Source organism: Oryzias melastigma, linkage group LG4, assembly GCF_002922805.2.
Source record: "Oryzias melastigma strain HK-1 linkage group LG4, ASM292280v2, whole genome shotgun sequence".
Classification (NCBI taxonomy): Eukaryota; Metazoa; Chordata; class Actinopteri; order Beloniformes; family Adrianichthyidae; genus Oryzias; species Oryzias melastigma.
In genome coordinates this window covers 3,294,648-3,313,486 of record NC_050515.1, presented here as the reverse complement: position 1 = coordinate 3,313,486, position 18,839 = coordinate 3,294,648, and the positions used below count along the sequence as shown (strand labels likewise).

At 37.2% G+C, this 18,839-nt stretch overlaps 2 protein-coding genes across 6 annotated transcripts in view; both read left to right on the top strand.

Moving 5' to 3' along the window:
• Positions 1-6,491, top strand: part of ap3d1 (adaptor related protein complex 3 subunit delta 1) — a 39,513-nt gene extending 33,022 nt beyond the window's left edge. For all 5 annotated transcript variants that reach the window (XM_036211429.1, XM_036211431.1, XM_036211430.1 and 2 more), the window contains 5 exons: positions 203-291; positions 2,646-2,731; positions 4,142-4,263; positions 4,337-4,416; positions 4,495-6,491. In XM_036211429.1, the coding sequence (XP_036067322.1) occupies positions 203-291; positions 2,646-2,731; positions 4,142-4,263; positions 4,337-4,416; positions 4,495-4,590 (473 nt within the window). In that variant the 3' untranslated portion in view covers positions 4,591-6,491. The remainder of the gene's footprint in view (positions 1-202; positions 292-2,645; positions 2,732-4,141; positions 4,264-4,336; positions 4,417-4,494) is intronic.
• Positions 6,492-7,271: 780 nt separating this feature from the next.
• cdc34a (cell division cycle 34 homolog (S. cerevisiae) a) overlaps positions 7,272-18,839 on the top strand; it is a 17,556-nt gene continuing 5,988 nt past the window's right edge. The window contains exons 1-2 of the mRNA XM_024279491.2: positions 7,272-8,197; positions 16,693-16,696. Coding sequence (XP_024135259.1) covers positions 8,015-8,197; positions 16,693-16,696 — 187 coding nt within the window. The 5' untranslated portion in view covers positions 7,272-8,014. The remainder of the gene's footprint in view (positions 8,198-16,692; positions 16,697-18,839) is intronic.

The window sequence follows — 18,839 nt, the reverse complement described above, 5'->3', positions numbered from 1 at the left end:
CCAATCAGGTTGTAGAACACAATGCATGAAAAAAATGGATGAAAATTGTGCTAAATAAATCAGCAAGACTGCGAATAATGAGGGACCGCTTTGTTGGCGTCATTGCAGATCTTGTGGCCGTCCGTGCGTATGAACAAAGTCTCCTCTGAGGAAAAGTTGGTTTGAAGTGAGCAAACATCTAAAATCTTCTCTGCTGTTGCAGGAGTGTCCAACGAGGCGCGGTTTGTCTTCACTGTGCAGAGCATCGTGATGCCACAGAAACTGAAGGGGACGCTCACTTTCATTGTGAAGGTTGGTTGTGAAACGCACAAACATCAGGCGGTTGTTGTGATGCGGTGCATGTTCGGGTTGGTGGATCAAAACACTCCTTCAAGACTGAGGCTGGATTCAGACGGGACACATTCGATTCGCTTAAACCTGTTTGTTTCCTCCAATAATCCAGACTTAACCCTGTAAAGCCTGCTACATTAAATAATCGACATTTTTTTCTTTTTTTTCTTTTTAGTTAAGATGTTTTCAAGCCATTTTTTGAAACTCACAAAAAATAATGTTGGCTTAAGAAGCAAAAATATTGAAAAAAAAAATCTTATTTATCCACTTCCTCAAACGTGATCCACAGATTTTTAACATGTTGTAACTGGATCATATCGAATTATTTATCACCTAATTTTTCAGTATTTCATTAAAAAATGTTGTCAATAGATGAGTTACTCTCAGTGTTAAATTGAGAAAATTAGCTAAACTTTTCCCGCCAAAAGTGTTTTTCTGATTTCACGGAGGCAGCCATTTTGAAACGAGCAGGAAAAGCCCTTCTACTGCCTCTAGTGGAATGATGATGAACTACAGGGCAGAAAACATGGACCAAAATCTATTCATTTTTAAGGAAAGTTTGAGATGGGGTTTCAGAATAGTGTGTATTAAATATGATATGAATGGTTATATAAGTTTCAGTCTGAATACACCCAAGTAGACCCAGTCCAGGACCAGGAACCGCTCTTGGACCCATCTTTCAAAGTGGTCTCAGTTTGTTTCCTATCTGACAATTTGAGTTTCCTCAGTCTGAATAGACTCTGTGCTCAGAGTGGAACAACTGGACCAAAACGACCACCGTAATCAGGCATTATGGGATGTAAACAAGGCAGTGGAGCATCAATGAGACACCGCAACTCATTAAAAAGTGGTTGCAGGTTCATTAAAACAACTTTTAATGTGATACATGTTGCTTCTCACTGTTTTCCCGACAGTCTATATGTCATAATCACTTATCGGCGAATCTTCTTAGCCGTCGTCTCCTCAGGAACAGACTGGCAGCGTCCCTCCACTGTACCAAAGCAAGAAAAAGTGTTATACCTGATGTTAATGCAGGAATATAAAGTCTGAATAAGTGAACTATCCGACGAGGACTGCAAAGGGTAGAACTTCCATTATTCTTTCACTCGTTGCTTTGCTCCGCCCTCGTAATTCCCGGCCAATGAATGAAGACGTCTTTAGTCACATGGTTTTCTTTACAACTTTGGTTCAAAACAGAAATCTCCGGTAGGTGCTAGTCTGAATACAGGCCACATTCATGGTTCAAGAGGACCCGATCCGGACCGAATTAAACAAACTCTGTTCAAACCAAAGGACTTTTCCAGTCTGACTTCACTCTTGGTGTTCAGTTTAACTGAGAAAACTCTTTAACCTCGTTTTAGCCTCAAAACACATTTTTAGGATTCATTTCAACAGACGTGTTGAAAAGCAGGAACAAGCTTGGACGGGACGACTCTGCAGCTGTCGCCCCAAAAAATATGCCAAAGGTTGCCTCTGCTTGTTAGCGGCTCCACCTTCCAGCTGCTTCAGGACTTTTAGTACTGAGCAAAAGACGACGTCTGAAGATTGTTTTCTTTGACTTCGGTTTGTTAAATTTAAGTGATTTAATTGACACCTTTTTAATCTGGTGTTGCACACCTTAAATTCCTCATTCCGATCATCTGTTGATCTATTTTCAAAGCGTTCCCGGTGGTCTTTGAAATATGATTGTAATTTTTAGCCAAAATCAAAAAACTTGAGTTGTTTTTAATGACATAGTTTCTACAGAGCAGCAGGAGTTTATTGGAAATTTGCCTTTAAGTTTCCTGTTGCTGAGAGCTCTCTGTTTACGCTCTCTTCTGCTAGCTTACAGCCCCTCACACCCCTAACGTAACATTACCAGTGCAACTAAAATGATGAGCAATATTTATCCAGCTGTACAGTTTTGATCCAGATTCCAGCTCAGATGAGGGAAAACATGGATCTATTTGTCTGCAAGTGGATGCATCAGAATGGAGCAGAGCAGGGAGTTTGTGGCCCGCTCAGCAAAAAATATGATCTTTTTAAGCGGAAGTTTTTCATCTGGTCCAGATTTACAACAATTTGAATACAGAGACACTCAGAAATGCAGTTTTGAGCTTAAATTTCCTAATGTTTGTCCTCAACCATGAGAAAAATGCTCCAAGAACATGTCGAAAACATGGAGTTAGTCTTTAAAAACAGTCATGTGGGAGTTTTTGATCCACAGTTTTATCTAAATCATGATAGAAAGTTCCAGCTAAGGTTATCTTAAAGTAATCTATGCATTATAATGCGTCTTTACTCATTCATTGTTTTTACCATTTCTGTCTCCACAGAATGAAGACTCTTCTACTCATGAGAAACTGGACTTCAAACTGCACTTTACCTGCACCTCCTACCTAATCACTACTCCTTGTTACAGGTCATTGATTGCACTGTTGAATCACTCAAAGCACAACAATGAAATCAAGCTGTTAAGTTGATCGTTTGGTGAATCTACGGACGATTTTTAGGTTAAAAACGGCACCAAATTAGAAAAACGTGAGATAGAAAAATAAAAAGAAGGAATCTGGAAATCGGAAATTCCATAAAAATTAGGGCTGTGGAAGTTGACGTGTTAACGTACACAATTAATAGATTGTGATTAATGCATTAATATTTATTAACGCGCTTGGCGTCTTTCCATGCAGCTGTAAGAATCAGCGCAGCCCCGGGCGGCCCTGGGCTCCATGGCACCCTCGTCGAAACATGATGTTTATTGTTTTATTTATTTTATTTATGGTTTTGATTTTTACACTTTTTAACATTTCATACGACATGAGTGGTGTGTGAACTGTAAAAAAAATAAATACATTTTAAAAATCATTGTAATTTAGCACCCCCCCCCCCCAGCAGATGGTGCCCTAGGCAGCCGCCTAGCTTGCCTATGCCTGGATCAGCTTAATAAAACTGTCTAAAAATAAATTTCTACTTTTTTTTACATTCTTTGATTGAGATTTTATAAAATTAAAGATATAATATGACATTTATTTGTAGTTTTTAATACAAAAGCGATGTTTTTATTTTAAAAAATAAGGCGGAGAACGAACGTCAATCTGGCAGCTGTAATGGCTGTAATGTGGGGGGGGGCGGTGGAGCTGTCTGCTATTAGAAATCCAACAGGTAAACCGACCATTATTTCTTTTTAGGATGACGACCGACATTAATTTTGCACAATGACGAGCTCAGAAACTGTTAATATACAGTATGTGGTCCAAAGGAATCTGGGATTTTCGCATTAATTTTCACTCAAAAACATGTTGATTTGTTTGTTGAGAAATTTTATTCCTGTTGTTTTTTATGCAATTACACCTCAAACTTTCATTCTATGTTGTAAAAACATTTTTTAAACATTTTTGGGGTTTCCATAGCAAAATGGATCCCATTTTTCCCAGATGGAGATTTCTGTTTTTGCATGATTTTATGTCTAGTGTATGAGCACAACATGGAAAAATGACAAAATAAATATAGTGTCACATAGTAGAGGTCGTGCTGATTAAAATTATACCAAATAAGCAGCAGGTCGTCTTTCAAATTAAAAATACAGAAAATTCAATTGTAGACAAACAGTTTTAGGCCCTAAAAGGGTTAAAAATAAACGCTCTAAATGTACAATTTTTTGTGTGATTTCATGTTGTGATAATTTGCAGAAAAGCGTCCGGCAAATACTATAATTAAAATAAAAAAAATAAATGGCGATTAATCGCGATTAATTTTTTCCAGATTTGCGATTGAGTTAAATTTTTTAATGGATTCCCGGCCCTAATAAAAATATATGTTTGTGTCCGTTCAGTGATGCTTTTGCAAAGCTGCTGGAGTCGGGGGACTTGAAGAGCAGTTCCATCAGACTGGAGGGAGTCAACATGCCCTTCCATCATCTGCTGGCCAGGATCTGCTTCCACCACCACTTTTCTGGTACCGCCTTTGTGTTTTTATCGCCCCAAAAAAAAATTGCGGTAAGGGATTCACTTTTGTTTATTCGTCTCAGTTGTGGAGAGGATCGACTCCTGTGCCTCCATGTACAGCAGGTCTATCCAGGGTCACCATGTCTGTCTGCTGGTTAAAACCGTGAGTTAGCCTGGGCCGCCATTCCCCGTTTTCCTCTTTCGATGCTCTTTCCATGACTTTTCACTTTTACCTCTACAGTCTGCTCAAACCGTCTCCATCGACGCTAAATGTGACGAGCCGACGCTGCTTGGGAATGTGCTGGACGAGATCAAGCAAACCTTCTCTCAGTGCTGATTGTGTCTGACGGCCCCACGGTGCCCCCCCCGACTCCGCCAATGCCATCCTTTCTCCCCCTGCAACACAATCGCGTTCCAAAACAACACGGCTGCTGCCGCGTCCAGCATCATCCTATTTATTTCTAGTCCTGAGATTTCCAATCCTGCTCTCCTCTGTTCATGTTGCTCCTCCTCTGAACTTCTTCTGATGTTCTCACTGTGCTCCATCTTTTTTTTTACTCTGCACTCCCTGCATCTCCACCCTTTCACTCTGTGACGCTCGTTTAAGTTAATTTTCCGATGTTAACTGGACTTTTGCTGTTGATGGTTGAATCGTGTCGTTACTGTTTGACGTTTTTATGCTTTTGTCTTCTTTTTGTTTGTTTGTGTTCTCGTCTGAAGCCCGTCTGCGCCTTCATCTCTACACCTTTTTGTTCTGATTATGAAAGATCAGTCCGTGCTGCTTGTCGAATAAATAAACTATGCTAGTTAATCTGTTTTAGACCGATTGGAATTTAAAAAGAAAAAAAACCTGTTTGCCCAAACATGGACACCTATTTACTGACCTGATGCCTGGAGAAGATCAGACTCGGGGCATTTGCATTGACTTAAGACGGAAGATGATTATGTTCGGCTCTACTGTTGGCTTCGGAGGTTTTGCTCTGTGCCTTAGTCCGTTGAGTCTGACCTGCTCCAGCGTTTCTGAACTATTGTAGACTTCTCTCCTGAACATATCTGCTTCCTGATCTAATAATGTGGACCTCTAAGACTTATCATTCCTTCCACCAATAAAGGACAGGAGTTTGTACAGAGCAAAGTGACATGTTGGAGATGCTACTGCACACTGCTGTGGTGCAGGAGGTTCTCGCTCGTCTCGCCTATTACCTAAAATGATACGTTTGTTGTGACTTCTCAAAGAAAAAGGTCAGTTTGTGTCTAAAGGACTAAGCTATCCTCCGTCATTCATTCTGTCTTTAAATAAAAGCATTCTGCCTTGTTCTCCATCCCCTCGTTACCAAATACCACCAAAACCTTTCAGTTTTTTGTTTTTCCAGCTCTGCATCTTCTCTGGCATCCTTGTCCTTGAGCATGAACCGTTCCCAGAAGCATCACAGCTCATACAGTCTCTTCATGTCCATCTGCTGTTGTAGATAACGTGGTAATGACGTCTGTGACCAGAAGATCGGGTCAGACATTCCATTAGATCTTCAGTCGGTACAAAAACAGAGGCGGAACATCGTTAGAAAATATAACTGTATAAACGATTATAGTTGAAAAATCCCAGCAACAACTCTCCTGATCTTTCCTTATTGATCATTGTGTGCATATTATTAGATTAAAATTTGTATATTGCATGATTAGGAATGTACACTTTTTATTTCCCTGTTTGTTTCATGGACATGTTTACATAAACAAGTCATTCCATACTGTCCCTTTTTCCTTTTCTTTTTTTTTTTTTTTTTTAAATGAAGTTTACTTGATCTTTCTCTTTTTGATCGTATTGTGTTTTTATCAACTATAAGTTCTGGCTATTAAACAAAGTTATATGATTGAATGTTTTAAATTATTGAGCACAGGGAAAAGGAAGGGCTTCTGTTTGGTGTCATTACTCCGAGGGCGTGGGGCTGACAAAAATTATGTTGAGCAGAGCAGGTCACATGAAGAAGCGTACTGAGAAACATCCCAAAAGCCTGTCAAAAGTCTCTCTTGGTTCAGTTGTAGTTGCTTATTTCACAAAGTCGGGCTTGTGACATTGAAATATACTCTCAAAAGGACAGAAATGTAGTGGTCATGTCTTATTTCTCCATGTTCAGCTACTAAGTTCACAATGTACAATGCCATGATTTAAAGGGGACAGCATAAACACTCCTTTTAAAGAAAGTCCACTGAAAATTGGAAATAAAGACTGTAAGAAGCTGTTGTAGTCTTTAATTTTCTTGTCCAAGAGTATATTTACTCATTTTGCGTGTTAATTTTCTACACTATACATTTTTTTAGATAACGTTTTCCAAAGTGAGAAAAGTTTTTGTTGTTTTAGTGCGGAGATATCTCAGATATATTGTAATTTACAGCTTCTGTCAGATTAACGGAACTCCATTTCCCAGAAGACATCTGAGCTGTAAAAGTAATCGACACTTCTGCTGAGTGACAGCGAGCAGCTGCGTCGAGAAACGTTCAGCATTACTGCGCAGTTTGTCTCTTCTTACCAGTTCATATGAACACACACTTACTGTAAATTACTTTTTGAAACTGACTCACAAACGAAGAGTCGGGCTATCTTCAGGGTGCATTTGTAGCAGACTAACTATAGTAGGTGTGGTATTTCCTGTTTGGACTTTCAAAATAAGACATTGTTGGACAACCTGCACTTTTCATTAACAATATAAAGTGAATTTTGAAAGAAAAAAGGAGGTCAGCAACGTTGAACAAAAGAGATTTTTAAGTTATCAAAACAGGCTGAACAAATTGACTGGATAACCATATTAAAAATTGATTTCATGGTTGAAAAAATGGATTAATACCAACATACTAGTACTAATGTGCCAAATATAAGGATTATCCTCACAATGAATTTAATATTGACACAAACACATGCACTTTCTTCAGTAATGATATTGAAAAAAATGAGTACTTTTTCATTTTATTTTTTTATTATTATTTATGAGAGATCCACTAAATCTTGCTGACCTAATTTTCAGCACTGGTTAACTTTTAATAAATAACGTTTATTGGACCCCTTTAAATTTCGTAATTATTAGATTTGGTCTACAACAGAATTTTGTGTTAATAATTCATAAATGTTGATTTTGAAAATGCGACCACCAGTTTTAGTTGGATTGAAAAATGAAGTAATTGTCTGAGCAAGATAGCAGAATTTAGTTTTGCATATTTATTTTCTATGATACATTTTACAACACATATCCCTGATTATATTTCCTTGTTCTACCATGCTTTGTTCTGATCCATTTGTATTTACCAATTCATCCTTTATTCTTGGAAAAAAAATCTTAAAAAGAAAAAAAAACTAATGTACCAAATATTCAGATATATTGAAAATATTGTGAAAACGTGATACATAAAAAAATAGGATCCAAGAACAAAAATGAAAAGTTATATTTTGAAAGTTTGTAACCGGAAGTGAAGCGTAGACTTCTGGCTCTGACAGGAACTGAGCAGGTTTCGATGATCGGCACAAACTGTGTTCTACTTGATTGTTCACAACAACGGAGGAAGACGGAGCAGCTCTGCCCGAATAAAGTCCGGTCGATGCGATCCGAGGTCCCGTTTTCAGGACAAAGCAGCGGAAACGACCCGAAGCGCGTTCTCAAGCGAGGGACTTCATCTTCCCCCAACGAGTAGCTGATATTTACCGACCTAGCTTTGTCCTTCGCAGTCACAGCTGTATTGGATCGCCGTCACATTAATACTAAACGTAGTGGAGTATGGCTCAGCATGGACAAAATGTAGCCAGTTCTCAAAAAGCACTCATGCTGGAGATGAAAAGTCTCCAAGAGGAGCCCGTAGAAGGATTCAAGATAACTTTGGTGGACGAGTCGGACTTGTACAACTGGGAAGTGGCGATATTTGGACCCCCAAACACGCACTACGAGGGCGGTTATTTTAAGGTGAGAAGCTAATGTTAGCTAGCAGTGGATCTATTGTTCTTCCGCGGGTAAATTTGTCCAACATTTAAGCAGCCTCGCGCTTAAACTTTAAAGCTTGTGGTAATCTTTTTCATCATAAACACCTAAAGGTTAACAACAACCCAGATAATCGATGGTTGTTCCCCCTTTTAACCTCCTCGAGACGAACTCTTTATTTAAATAAAGTTTAAATTTAAACTTTATTTAAAAATGTCTGAACAGCAGCTTCCGGAAGCTTGTTTTTTAGCCTTATATTGGGTTTAATGTTAAAAAAAGCAAAGTTTGAACCTTTTCCGCTGCTTCTTTGTCTTCATCACTATTGTTTATTATATAAAATTGTTGACATGAACATTACAGAGCTTATAATTATCACTGGGGTCAAGCTAAACTATAATAAAAATGTGTTTCGAAATTAAAGATAAACAAGCTAAATAAATCAGGTGTTTATCAGCAATCAAAAACCTATAAATTCGTGAATAATCAGTTGCTTTTAAATGCTTTAGTTTGTTTGTCTTCTTAACACTTGTGAGCTATTTCATTTTTTAGTTCACTTCCTCCCCGAGGGCAATGAAGTTTCACAGAAACACAGTTCCTGTTTTAAGAGCTGGATTTCACACAAAAAGATCCATTATTTGAACTTTAGTTTGGCAGTAAGTCAATTCAAAATACTTTTTAGTCATTGAAATGAGCCTCTACCAGTAAATGTAGAGATGTTTTTTAATCCCAGAAAGGTGGAACGACAACGTCTGACTCACTTTAGATCCCACAAGAAGCCACACACCTCCATTGTAAGACACAATACCTTTGAATTTGTTGCCATGGGTGACTGTATACTGTTTGTTCCAGAGTTAATTGAGACTCTGAGCTTCAGCTCTAAATGTTGCAAAACACCGTGAAGAGTTGTGTGGTGTATTTTTTCTTTTATTCTTCAGTGAGTCACTGAGACTGTTAAAAACACACATTGTTTTGTCATATCACTTAAACAAAAAAAAATTCAGCTTCCTTAAGAAAATTATCACTTTTCAAATCAAATTAATCATCTATTTTAGTAAATTGTATGATTTCTGGTGACAAATAATTATCAACCGCTTATTTTTATTAATCTTTCTTTCCAAAATGTGTCTTAAACCTTTAGATTTTCCCATGTTCTGATGAGGTGATTCTTCTTCTGCCTCTTGTTTTCAAGCCTCACAGGCAGAACTTGCAGAGGGCCCGTTTTAGCCCCGGTTTGGCCTCTGTGGATGCTGTTCAATGCGTCAGCGTGTGGGTGCTGCTGTGTACAGGATTCCTTTGTTGGGACAGGAATGCAACATCTCTGCTGTGAAATCCACAGCCTGGTTGTGACGAGGTTTCCATCCAACCAGTTTAAATGGAAAGCTGAGGAAACTGCTTTAGCCGGGTTAGCCAGTCAGAGAAACGAGCAGGAAACTTGGCAGACGCCGCGTCTAAAGACGTTTGAATGATTAAGGGGTTTGAGTCTTATAATGGAACACAGGAAAAAAATCATATAAAGTGCAGTTAGCTGAGTTAGTGCGGTCAGTCGTGACGAATTTGATTGTCGATTAATCGTTTTTTTCCCTCAAAACTATGTTGCACGTTTTCTTATGCTGCGCTTGCTATTGTCTAGTGCTAATAGTGCTAATTCGAGTCAGTGGGAAACGTAAAAAAGAATATAAATAGGAGATAAAAGTGTTCAATGTAATATCTGTAAGAACTTGTGTTCTGTGGCAGCACTAAAGTGATGCATGAACACCTGAAGAGGAAGCACGTTGTGACAGTATAACGCTGAAGAACAATCGTCGTTTATGTAAGCTAACATTAGCGCAACGTTATTAGCTAAATGTTTTTTTATTGACAAGTTAGACATTACAAAGCATGGTTTTGTATATGTATAGATGTAAAGAGAAAATGATTTCAGTTTAAGAATTAGTAAAAGAGAAAAAGAAGGAAAGAAAATATAACATAGAAACCAAGTTAACAAAATAAGAATATAAATATAGATACAATTAAAGGAAAATTTCTAACTGTATCAAATTGGGAGGCGCCAATATATAAATAATCCCAACAAAGATTATCCTGAAGTTAAAGGGTAAGGGAAAAAAATCACATCAGACCAGGTAAACTGACAAACAATTTAAAAGTTTCTTGATATTCTTATTTTTTATCTTCTATCTTTAAAGAATTACAAAAAAGATGTAACTCGTTTTTTAAAAAAAGAAAAAAAAATTGCACTCTATTTCAAAAACCAACACCTGTGAATAAAAAAATAACCAAAAATTACTAAATTGTTGAACAACAATTGATTTTTCTTTTTTTGGTCCATAAAACCAAATTGAATATTAGGATACGTCAATAATGGAATTGTATTTTTTGTTGAAAAATCTCTATAAATCATCCTAAAAATGATAAACCACATTACAATCATAAAATAGACTTTTTTGAGTTTCAATATCATTTTTACATATTTGACATCTTGAGTGTTAAATCTTAAATTTAAAGAATCTTTATAAGGATAAATAATGTTAATTTTTTCGAAATTGACCTCTTTCATTTTTGGCACAACAGAAAATGAAAATACATTTGAGCTAGTTTTAAAGTATCATTTTTTGAAAAAGATTTGGACCGATTTTATTGGGTAAATGTTTGGAATTCTATAGTCAGAGTGTAGTGAATACAGTTGTGAAGCTCAGCAACACAAAATCCACTTTAGTTATGTTTGAGTCTGAGACCAAAACTTTATCTTTTATGAAAAATAGTTCCTTTGTTTCAGATGGCGACCTCATCTGACTTAAGTCTTGTTATTGTGCCAAACAAATAAAGAAAAGAAGCTGCATGATTCATTAAAAGGTTAATAAACTATCGTCTTTATTTTTAGTTGGCATATCGCTAAATAACTTCATGTCTAAAGTTAATGACGGTTAAGATGTGAGTTTTACATCCAGCTGGCGGATGATCCGATTAGTCGATTAATCGAAAAAATTAAGTAAATTAAGTATTAAACAAAATACTTAATTTCTTGTCATTTTTAGGGAATTAATCTACAAGTGCTGTAAGTTTTCCTGCAAAAATCAAGTCCCAATGAAGACTTTTCTAAGGAATTCTTCTATGAAATTTTTCCAATTAACTGACGATTATTAATTCTTCATAAATAATTTCTTACTTTTTTGGGTTTTTATGCTGTCTATCCAGTATTTATTTTTTTTTGCTACGGTTTTTGTTCGGTAAAAACTAGAATCTACCACATGCATGATGGTTCTACTCTCCTGATCTACAGCATTCGTGCACATAGAGTCGAACACTTAAAGTTTCTTTAACCTCAGTTTAGGACGGATTATGAGTTTCTTATTAAACGTATCAGAACAGAAGCTGTATTTGAGACAAATGTTGACGCTCACAGAAAGAGATAAACAACACAAATGATTTTTAACGAATGAATCCAAGCGGCTGTGCTTTAAAAGAGGATCAAACTGGACTAAATGAAGTAATCTCCTCTGGACAGATGAGGTTTTTCTCAGCCCAGGACTTGCTGAGGCTTGCAGTCTTTGGGTTTGGGACTTGGCACTCCCGGCGTTCTTTAGCTTTTGACATCCAGTCAACAGATGCCCTTTTCTGTCGAGCACTTCTGTGCCTTCCTTTCAGCGCTAGCCTGCAGTGGCGAGCGGCAGAGGGGAGTTTAGACGGAAAGAGAAGCTGGCTGAGCAGGGCTCGGTTGAGCTGGGAGGGGGTCATGTTACTCCCCTCTAGCTGTGTAACAGAAACAAGAGCGGGGTCGAGGAAAAACAGGAAAATCAAGAGCCCTTCCTCTGAAAGGAGGCTGGTGGACTCTAAACCAAACATCTCTCTCCTCGTGCACCAACATGGCATCACACCATCTGTGTGAAACCTTCACATGACGGCGTTCTAATCAGTTTGACGCACACCTCCCTCTCTGGTCTTCTGCCTGTAGAGCTGAAGGTTTTGGTTTATCGTCTCTGGAGTACGTGCTTTTCTTGTCCATGACGTAAGCCGGTGCGTTCTGTCAAGGTCCTCCAGGAAAGCTGCTGCTTGGACCTGTGTGACGGAAAGTACTATCAGGAGCAGAACAGGATGGCTTGTTCTCTTTCAGGGCCTTTTCTTTGACCTGGTTTCTTTCGTCTGGCTGTCGTCGTGCGCAGGGCGGGTGTGTTCCCTCTCATTCCTGTTCTGTGCTGGAGGAATTTCTTTTTAGGTCACCGTCCAAGAAGGATTTTCATAGAATGAGGAAGCTGAACTGGCATTCTGTGTAATTCAAAAGACTTTTTTTCCCCTGGCTGTCCTCAAGTGTGCGGCTCACATGGGACGTTAGGAGTGAGAATATTGACTGGATCAATAGCACTGCCACAAACTATTATTTTAATAGTCGACTAATCACAGATTATTTTTTACGATTAGTCGACTACTCGGGTCATACACAAAGTGGATGTAAAACACTAAACCATCTTAACCATCATTAGCTTTAAACTACCGGTAATTAAAAACCAGATATATAGCATTACCTGCAATAATGCTAGTGTGAATGCTGTAAGCTGAATTTGGCCTCTGAAGATGCTATTGCTGATAGCTGAAGACACTGAAAATGATGGCTGAAAATGCTGAAGCTGATATTAGTTAAATGCCAAATTAGCCTAGGTTGGCCAGCTTAGAAAATAGTTAAACTTCAAAATACTCTTAAAAAAAAACTGAAAAAAAAAGCCTAAATTAGCCTAAACTTCTAGAGTATGAATATTAGCCTAACTCCAAAACACCCTGAAAACCTAAGAAAAAAAAAAATAAAGCTTAAATTACCTAAATCTACAACAGACTATTAGAGTCACCAAAAAATTTAATATTATGAGTTTTTTTCTCGTAAAATTACAACTTTAAATCTAGTAAATTTATGAGATTTAAAGTCATAATTAAACATTTTTTTGTTTTTTAAAGTGGCTCTAATACTCTATCCTATAAAACAGCTAGCATGTAGATGAAATATTAGCTAAACTCTAAAATAGCCTTAAAAACAAAAATCCTAACCTAGCCAAAATAACCAGCATGCAGCTAAAAAACCTTAATAAATGCCCAAATAGTCCAAAAAGCTAGCATAATACCATTATAACTTTGAACTTTAATCAATTCTAACTCCGTATAATATAAAGTAACATCTAATCGACTCTTAATAATTGATTATCTGTATCAGTTGAGAATATTTTTGATTTTTTTTTTTTTTGCATTAACTAATGAAGATGATATTTACTTATTATATTATTATAATCATTCTTTGATGAATATAATCTGAACAAATTGTCTTTTTTAATGAGAATATTTTGATAAATGTTACTGATTAATACAAATAACTTGTCTGAATGTTGTGAAATTTGATTACATCACTGATATTAATGATACTTTATAACCTGAATCTATTATTGTAGAGTGTAAATATTTGATATTAATTCCTGAACCGGATATTGATAATTCATGTAGAGAAAATGGTCGAGCCGGGGTGGGATTATATAAGTTCGCTTCCTTCCACTCCCTTTCTAACAATCTACTTGTGATTTTTAATGTGGGATGTTGTCTCGTGTGTTATTACCTGATTGCTTGAAATTGGTCGTTGATTAGTCGACTAATCGTGGCTAATCACTAGTCAGAAATGCACAGGAGTCATTGAAGACGGGTCTAATTTGGTGTGTTTTGACATTCTGTATCACTGAAAGAGGAACTCTGTACAGTCGAATGCGATCGACATGTTTGTAAAACAGGAACACAAGCTTATGGGATATTGAACGTCTGCTTTATGTTTCTCTGTTATTTAAATTAAATCAAACCTGTTTCACTGCCTTTTTAAGAGGAGCTGCATCTTATAGCTGCATCCTAACCAAATGCCAAACTAATAAAAAAAAAATCAGTTAGCAGGAAAATTTGAAAAGTCTTTCTGGAAACCGAAATGAGACTGAAATTCAATGTGACTTCTAAAACCATCTGGCCTTCATGCTATGGCTTCAACATGAAACTTCCAATGAAAGTTTGTGTTTTGGGTGTTTTTATACTTATATATTTTTTCTGATGATTGACATATTTTAATAAAATAAAGATTACATTTCAGAGTATTTCTGTTTTCAAATTGTTGGGAACCGCCCGCAGTTAAGATGTGAGTTCTAATTAATGCTTGTCGCTCTGCAGAAACTATGTCCTAGAAAACATCATTCTTGATTTTGGCTAAAGATGTCATAATCCTGATTAAAAGACCACTGGAATGTTTTGAAAATAGATCAACAGATGATCAAAGTGAGACTTTAATAAGACTACTCCTCAGTTCTGTAGCGGTCTGCATCCTAAGTCATAGAAAAAAAGCGATTCTTGAAGGAGAAGACATCAACATGTATTTTGTAGTTTTCATCTTTATGGATCTGGGTGTTGAGATGACTTTATCCTCTTTGGCTGATGTGGGATCAGCTCTTCATTGGTGTAAACACGTGTTTCCGGGGCGTGTCCGTCTTTACCCATTGACTGTATATGGGACCTGGAGTGAGTGACCCCTCCCCCCTCAGGTTCCAAACAGGAAGTACAGGCTGGCTCCAAGAAACCAAAATCCCATAGACTTCTATATGGAAATAGACAGTTATTTTATTTGTCAAAATAAAATTTTTTTCTCTATTAACTTCTTACTAACATGTTTTTGCTAATCATAATATTTTAAGTGATATATTTTCTTTATCGCAAGTTATTCAAGTTATAAAATGACCAATCAGATGCCTCAGTAAAAGCACATTTGATTGACAGATTCTCCCAAACCGCTGTTAGTGGAAGGGGTGTGAACTTTAAAAAAAACTCAGTCCTGATTGGCGACAGTAGTTGTCATGGAAACGCTAACTCAGACCGGCTCAGACTAATCACAGTCGTTTGGCTCCAACATGGAAACGTCAATATGGTAGAAAAATGGCAACTAAGTTTGGCTGGAGCTGGAGGGACGGCATTTTCTACAGCCACTCTGTCCAGTTCTTTTATACAGTCAAAGGTTGTAGCCTCACTAGGTTAAAAATGTTTCACACAAACTTAAAGCCAAGTGTCTCTTCCAATGAAAAGTCTTAGTCTATGCGTGTTTCTGCTTTCAAAAGTCATACTTTTTTAGGCTTTACATACAAACATTGACCGTTTATATAACCTGGACAAAGCAAGTGTCGATGAATACGAAATACGTTACCTCCAGCCCTCGTAAAATCAGGTCAGAGCCTTTGCCGCCACTTCCTGATACTCTACCGCCATATTGCAAATGATTGCAACCTGTTGACAGCGATTAGTCGGAGTCCCGTTTTTCAAAGTCCACGCCCCTCCCACTGGTGCTCGGGAGAATCTGTCAATCAAACGTTGGAGGTGGGGCCAGCGGCCACCACATGCTTTTACTGAGGCATCTGATTGGTCAGTTTATAACTTAAATAACTTTCAAAGAGAAAGACATATCTTTAAGAAAAAAATGAGGATCATAAAGAAGATTTTAAGAAGAATGTATTGGAGCAAGAAAGGTTATTCTGAGAAATAAAATGAGAAATAACTGTACATTTTTCAATTGAAGTCTATGGGACTTTAGCTTCTTGCAACCAGTGGGTTCTTCCTGTTTGGAACGCGAGAGGGGAGGGGTTGCTATGTCCGTTGATTACACAGTCTATGGTACAAAATGTACAGCCAAGTCATACTTTGACCAATCAGGGATTCTGATTTGCCGTCCTTTTTAATTCACCAGAAGTACCAACCATTTGAAAATTGATCACAGAGGAGAAATTAATAATTGCGGTTTGGTTTCTATGACTATCAGAATTGAACTGTGGAAGAAAAAAAGTAGCCTGGAGCAAGAAGATTCACCAGATTTCCACCACTTTTAACATTTCCCACCAGGCCTCTTCCAATTGTAGGTACATTTTCTAGTAAGCAGTAGTAAAAGAAGTTCTTGTCATTTCCTTTGGTCTAACAGCTTTGAGATACTGTATCTTAACCATTATCTGCGTTTTGTACTGAATGTGTTGCTACAGCTTATATCCTTTTTTTTTTAGCTTTCTTGACTTTACTGAAGTAAATAAAAAGCAGGTCAGACAGTTGTTTAATTGTTAACTTCACTGATCAAACTTCTCTAATCTTTAATTCTTTAGCATAAACAGTACAGATCAAACACTTAAAATCTTTTTTCAAATAGTTTCGAGAAAGATTTAAGTCCGGGTGCCATGATTCTACTTTAAGACAACATCACCTGGAGATGATGGGAGTCAACACAGACAAATCTTGCTCTGTCGACTGACTCCGCCCCCTTTGAGCTGCTCGCAGTTGGCTTGTTTGCTGTTGGATGTTTTCCATCATTGATGCTGAAGTTGTCGTCATGTTTGGGCATCAGAGTAGGTCCTGTTTTATTTCTTACATTTGCAGAATGAATATACTTGAAGACATTCTTGGTGCCTGACTAATAAAGTTTCTTTAGGTCACGTGTCAAAGTTGAGGCTCAGGGGCCGGATCCGGCCCTCCAAGTAATTCTATCGGCCCTCAAGATCATTTATTTTATTGTTATTAATGGCCCATTGTTAAGTTATTTTGTGCTCATTTCTAACTTGTATAATTTTGATGAAATATATTTTTATGGAGAGTAAAATATCGAAAGTTATTTAAGGTTTTAGTTGATTTATTCTGTAATAATATTCCTGCCTTTTTATTATTCATAATTATGTTAAAAAGTTAAAGTTTTAAATAAAAAAAATGTCTTTCTGCTAGCTTTTTGGACTATTTTTGGCATTTACTTAGAATCTTTTAGGCTGTTTTGGACTTCAGTTAATATTTCAGCTAGATGCTATCCATTTTCACTAATTTGGGCTTTTTTTTAATATTTTAGTCTGTTTTGGAATTTAGCTAATATTTACACACTAGCTGTTTTGGCTAATTTAGGCTTTTTTTTGCCATTTTGAAGTTTAGCTAATTTTTCAGCTACAGGCTTGCTGTTTTTGCTAGCCTTAGTTTGTTTTTTATTTATTTATTTATTTTTCGTTTTTTTACAACTTATTTGGCATTTAGCTAATATTTTAGCTGGCTATCACTATCAGCTTTTTCAGCTATCAGTTTCAGCATCTTCAACCATCAGCACTATCTTCAGCGGCCAAATTCAGCTTACAGCAGTCACACTAGCATTATCACAGGTAATGCCATATATTTAGTTAATAATAATGTTAAAGTTATGTTTTTAAAAACATAGTTTTATTGTATTCAATAAATGTTTATCCTGTTCTGCCCACGACCTCAGGTGTGTTTTTGATTTTGGCCCTTTGTGCGATTCGAGTTTGACACTCCTGCTTTAGATGTTAAGGCAACAGCGGCGTTTAACAGATTTTACAAGCATAAGATTTTTTACGATTCACTTTGTTCATATGCAGACGCTTCTCCAAAACAAAGATCAGCTGATAATTTTAAATCTGTATCTGTGCTGACATCCGTGTTCTGACTGGATCAGCTGAAGGCCGTCATCATCCGTGTAATGAGTCTGCTCTCCTACGGTGAACGTGGCGGCCCAGAGGGTGGATGCAGTGGTTCTGTGTGTGCCGTTAGAATAATGTTTGGACGGAGAGGACATGTGTCTCCATACCACCAGCTCCTTTTAGCCTGAGAGGCCGAGCTCTCCCATCCTCCACACATATTACATTACACGGCTGCGGCGTCCTCAGAAAGGTTCGTCCGGACACTATTTATAGCTCGTTTTTTTATTATTATTACTAGAGGCGATCAGCATTATGGTCCAGACTGATTCGGCAGCAGCTGGTAAACGTGCACAATAAGCTTTCAACGTAAAGCTGTAAGGGAGGCGTTAAGCACGCTCGTGTTTGGGTTGTTTTTGCATTAAACGAGTTAAAAGTCCAGAAACTCAAAGATCCATGAAGAGGAGCTGTAGTGTACGTTATACCACGGTCTGAACAAATGATTGATCCTGATTGGCTGCAGGCTGCCCATTAAAAAGGGATGATGGAAACATAAAAAATAGGTTCCGAACAGAACACCTGAATATTCTAATCAGTTGGTAACCAGAACAACATAAATATGGATCTTTTGTTTCTTTGAAACAAACTTGAGCTTCATCTGGATAAAAACAGCAGTAAGAGGGAAACTTTCCCTCTGAAGTGATGATATAGAACGATAATTCCCCGACTTTTTTACGTGTTTTAGGCTGTTTTGGAGTCGGTATAATATTTACAATGTAGCTTTTTTGGCTAATTTAGGCTCTTTTGGGTATTTTTGAGTTTAGCTACATACTAGTTGTTTTGACTAATTTTGGCTTTTTTTCTGTTTTTTAGACTTTTTTTGAAGTTTTGCTATTTTTAGCTAGCTGTTTTGGCCATTCTAAATTTTTTCTCTTTAGTTTTTTTAGGTTAATTTGGCATTTAGCTAATTTAGCTGGCTATCAGCTTCAGCATTTTCATCTATCAATTTCAGCATCTTCAGCGGCCAAATTCAGCTTACTGCATTCACACTAGCATTATCGCATGTAATGCTATATATCTAGTTCTCAATTTTGTTACAAAGTTATGCTTTAAAAGTTTTAAAAATGTGTTTATTAAGTGATTATCCTGTTCAGGCGGTGACCTAAGGTGTGTTTGGGATTTTGGCT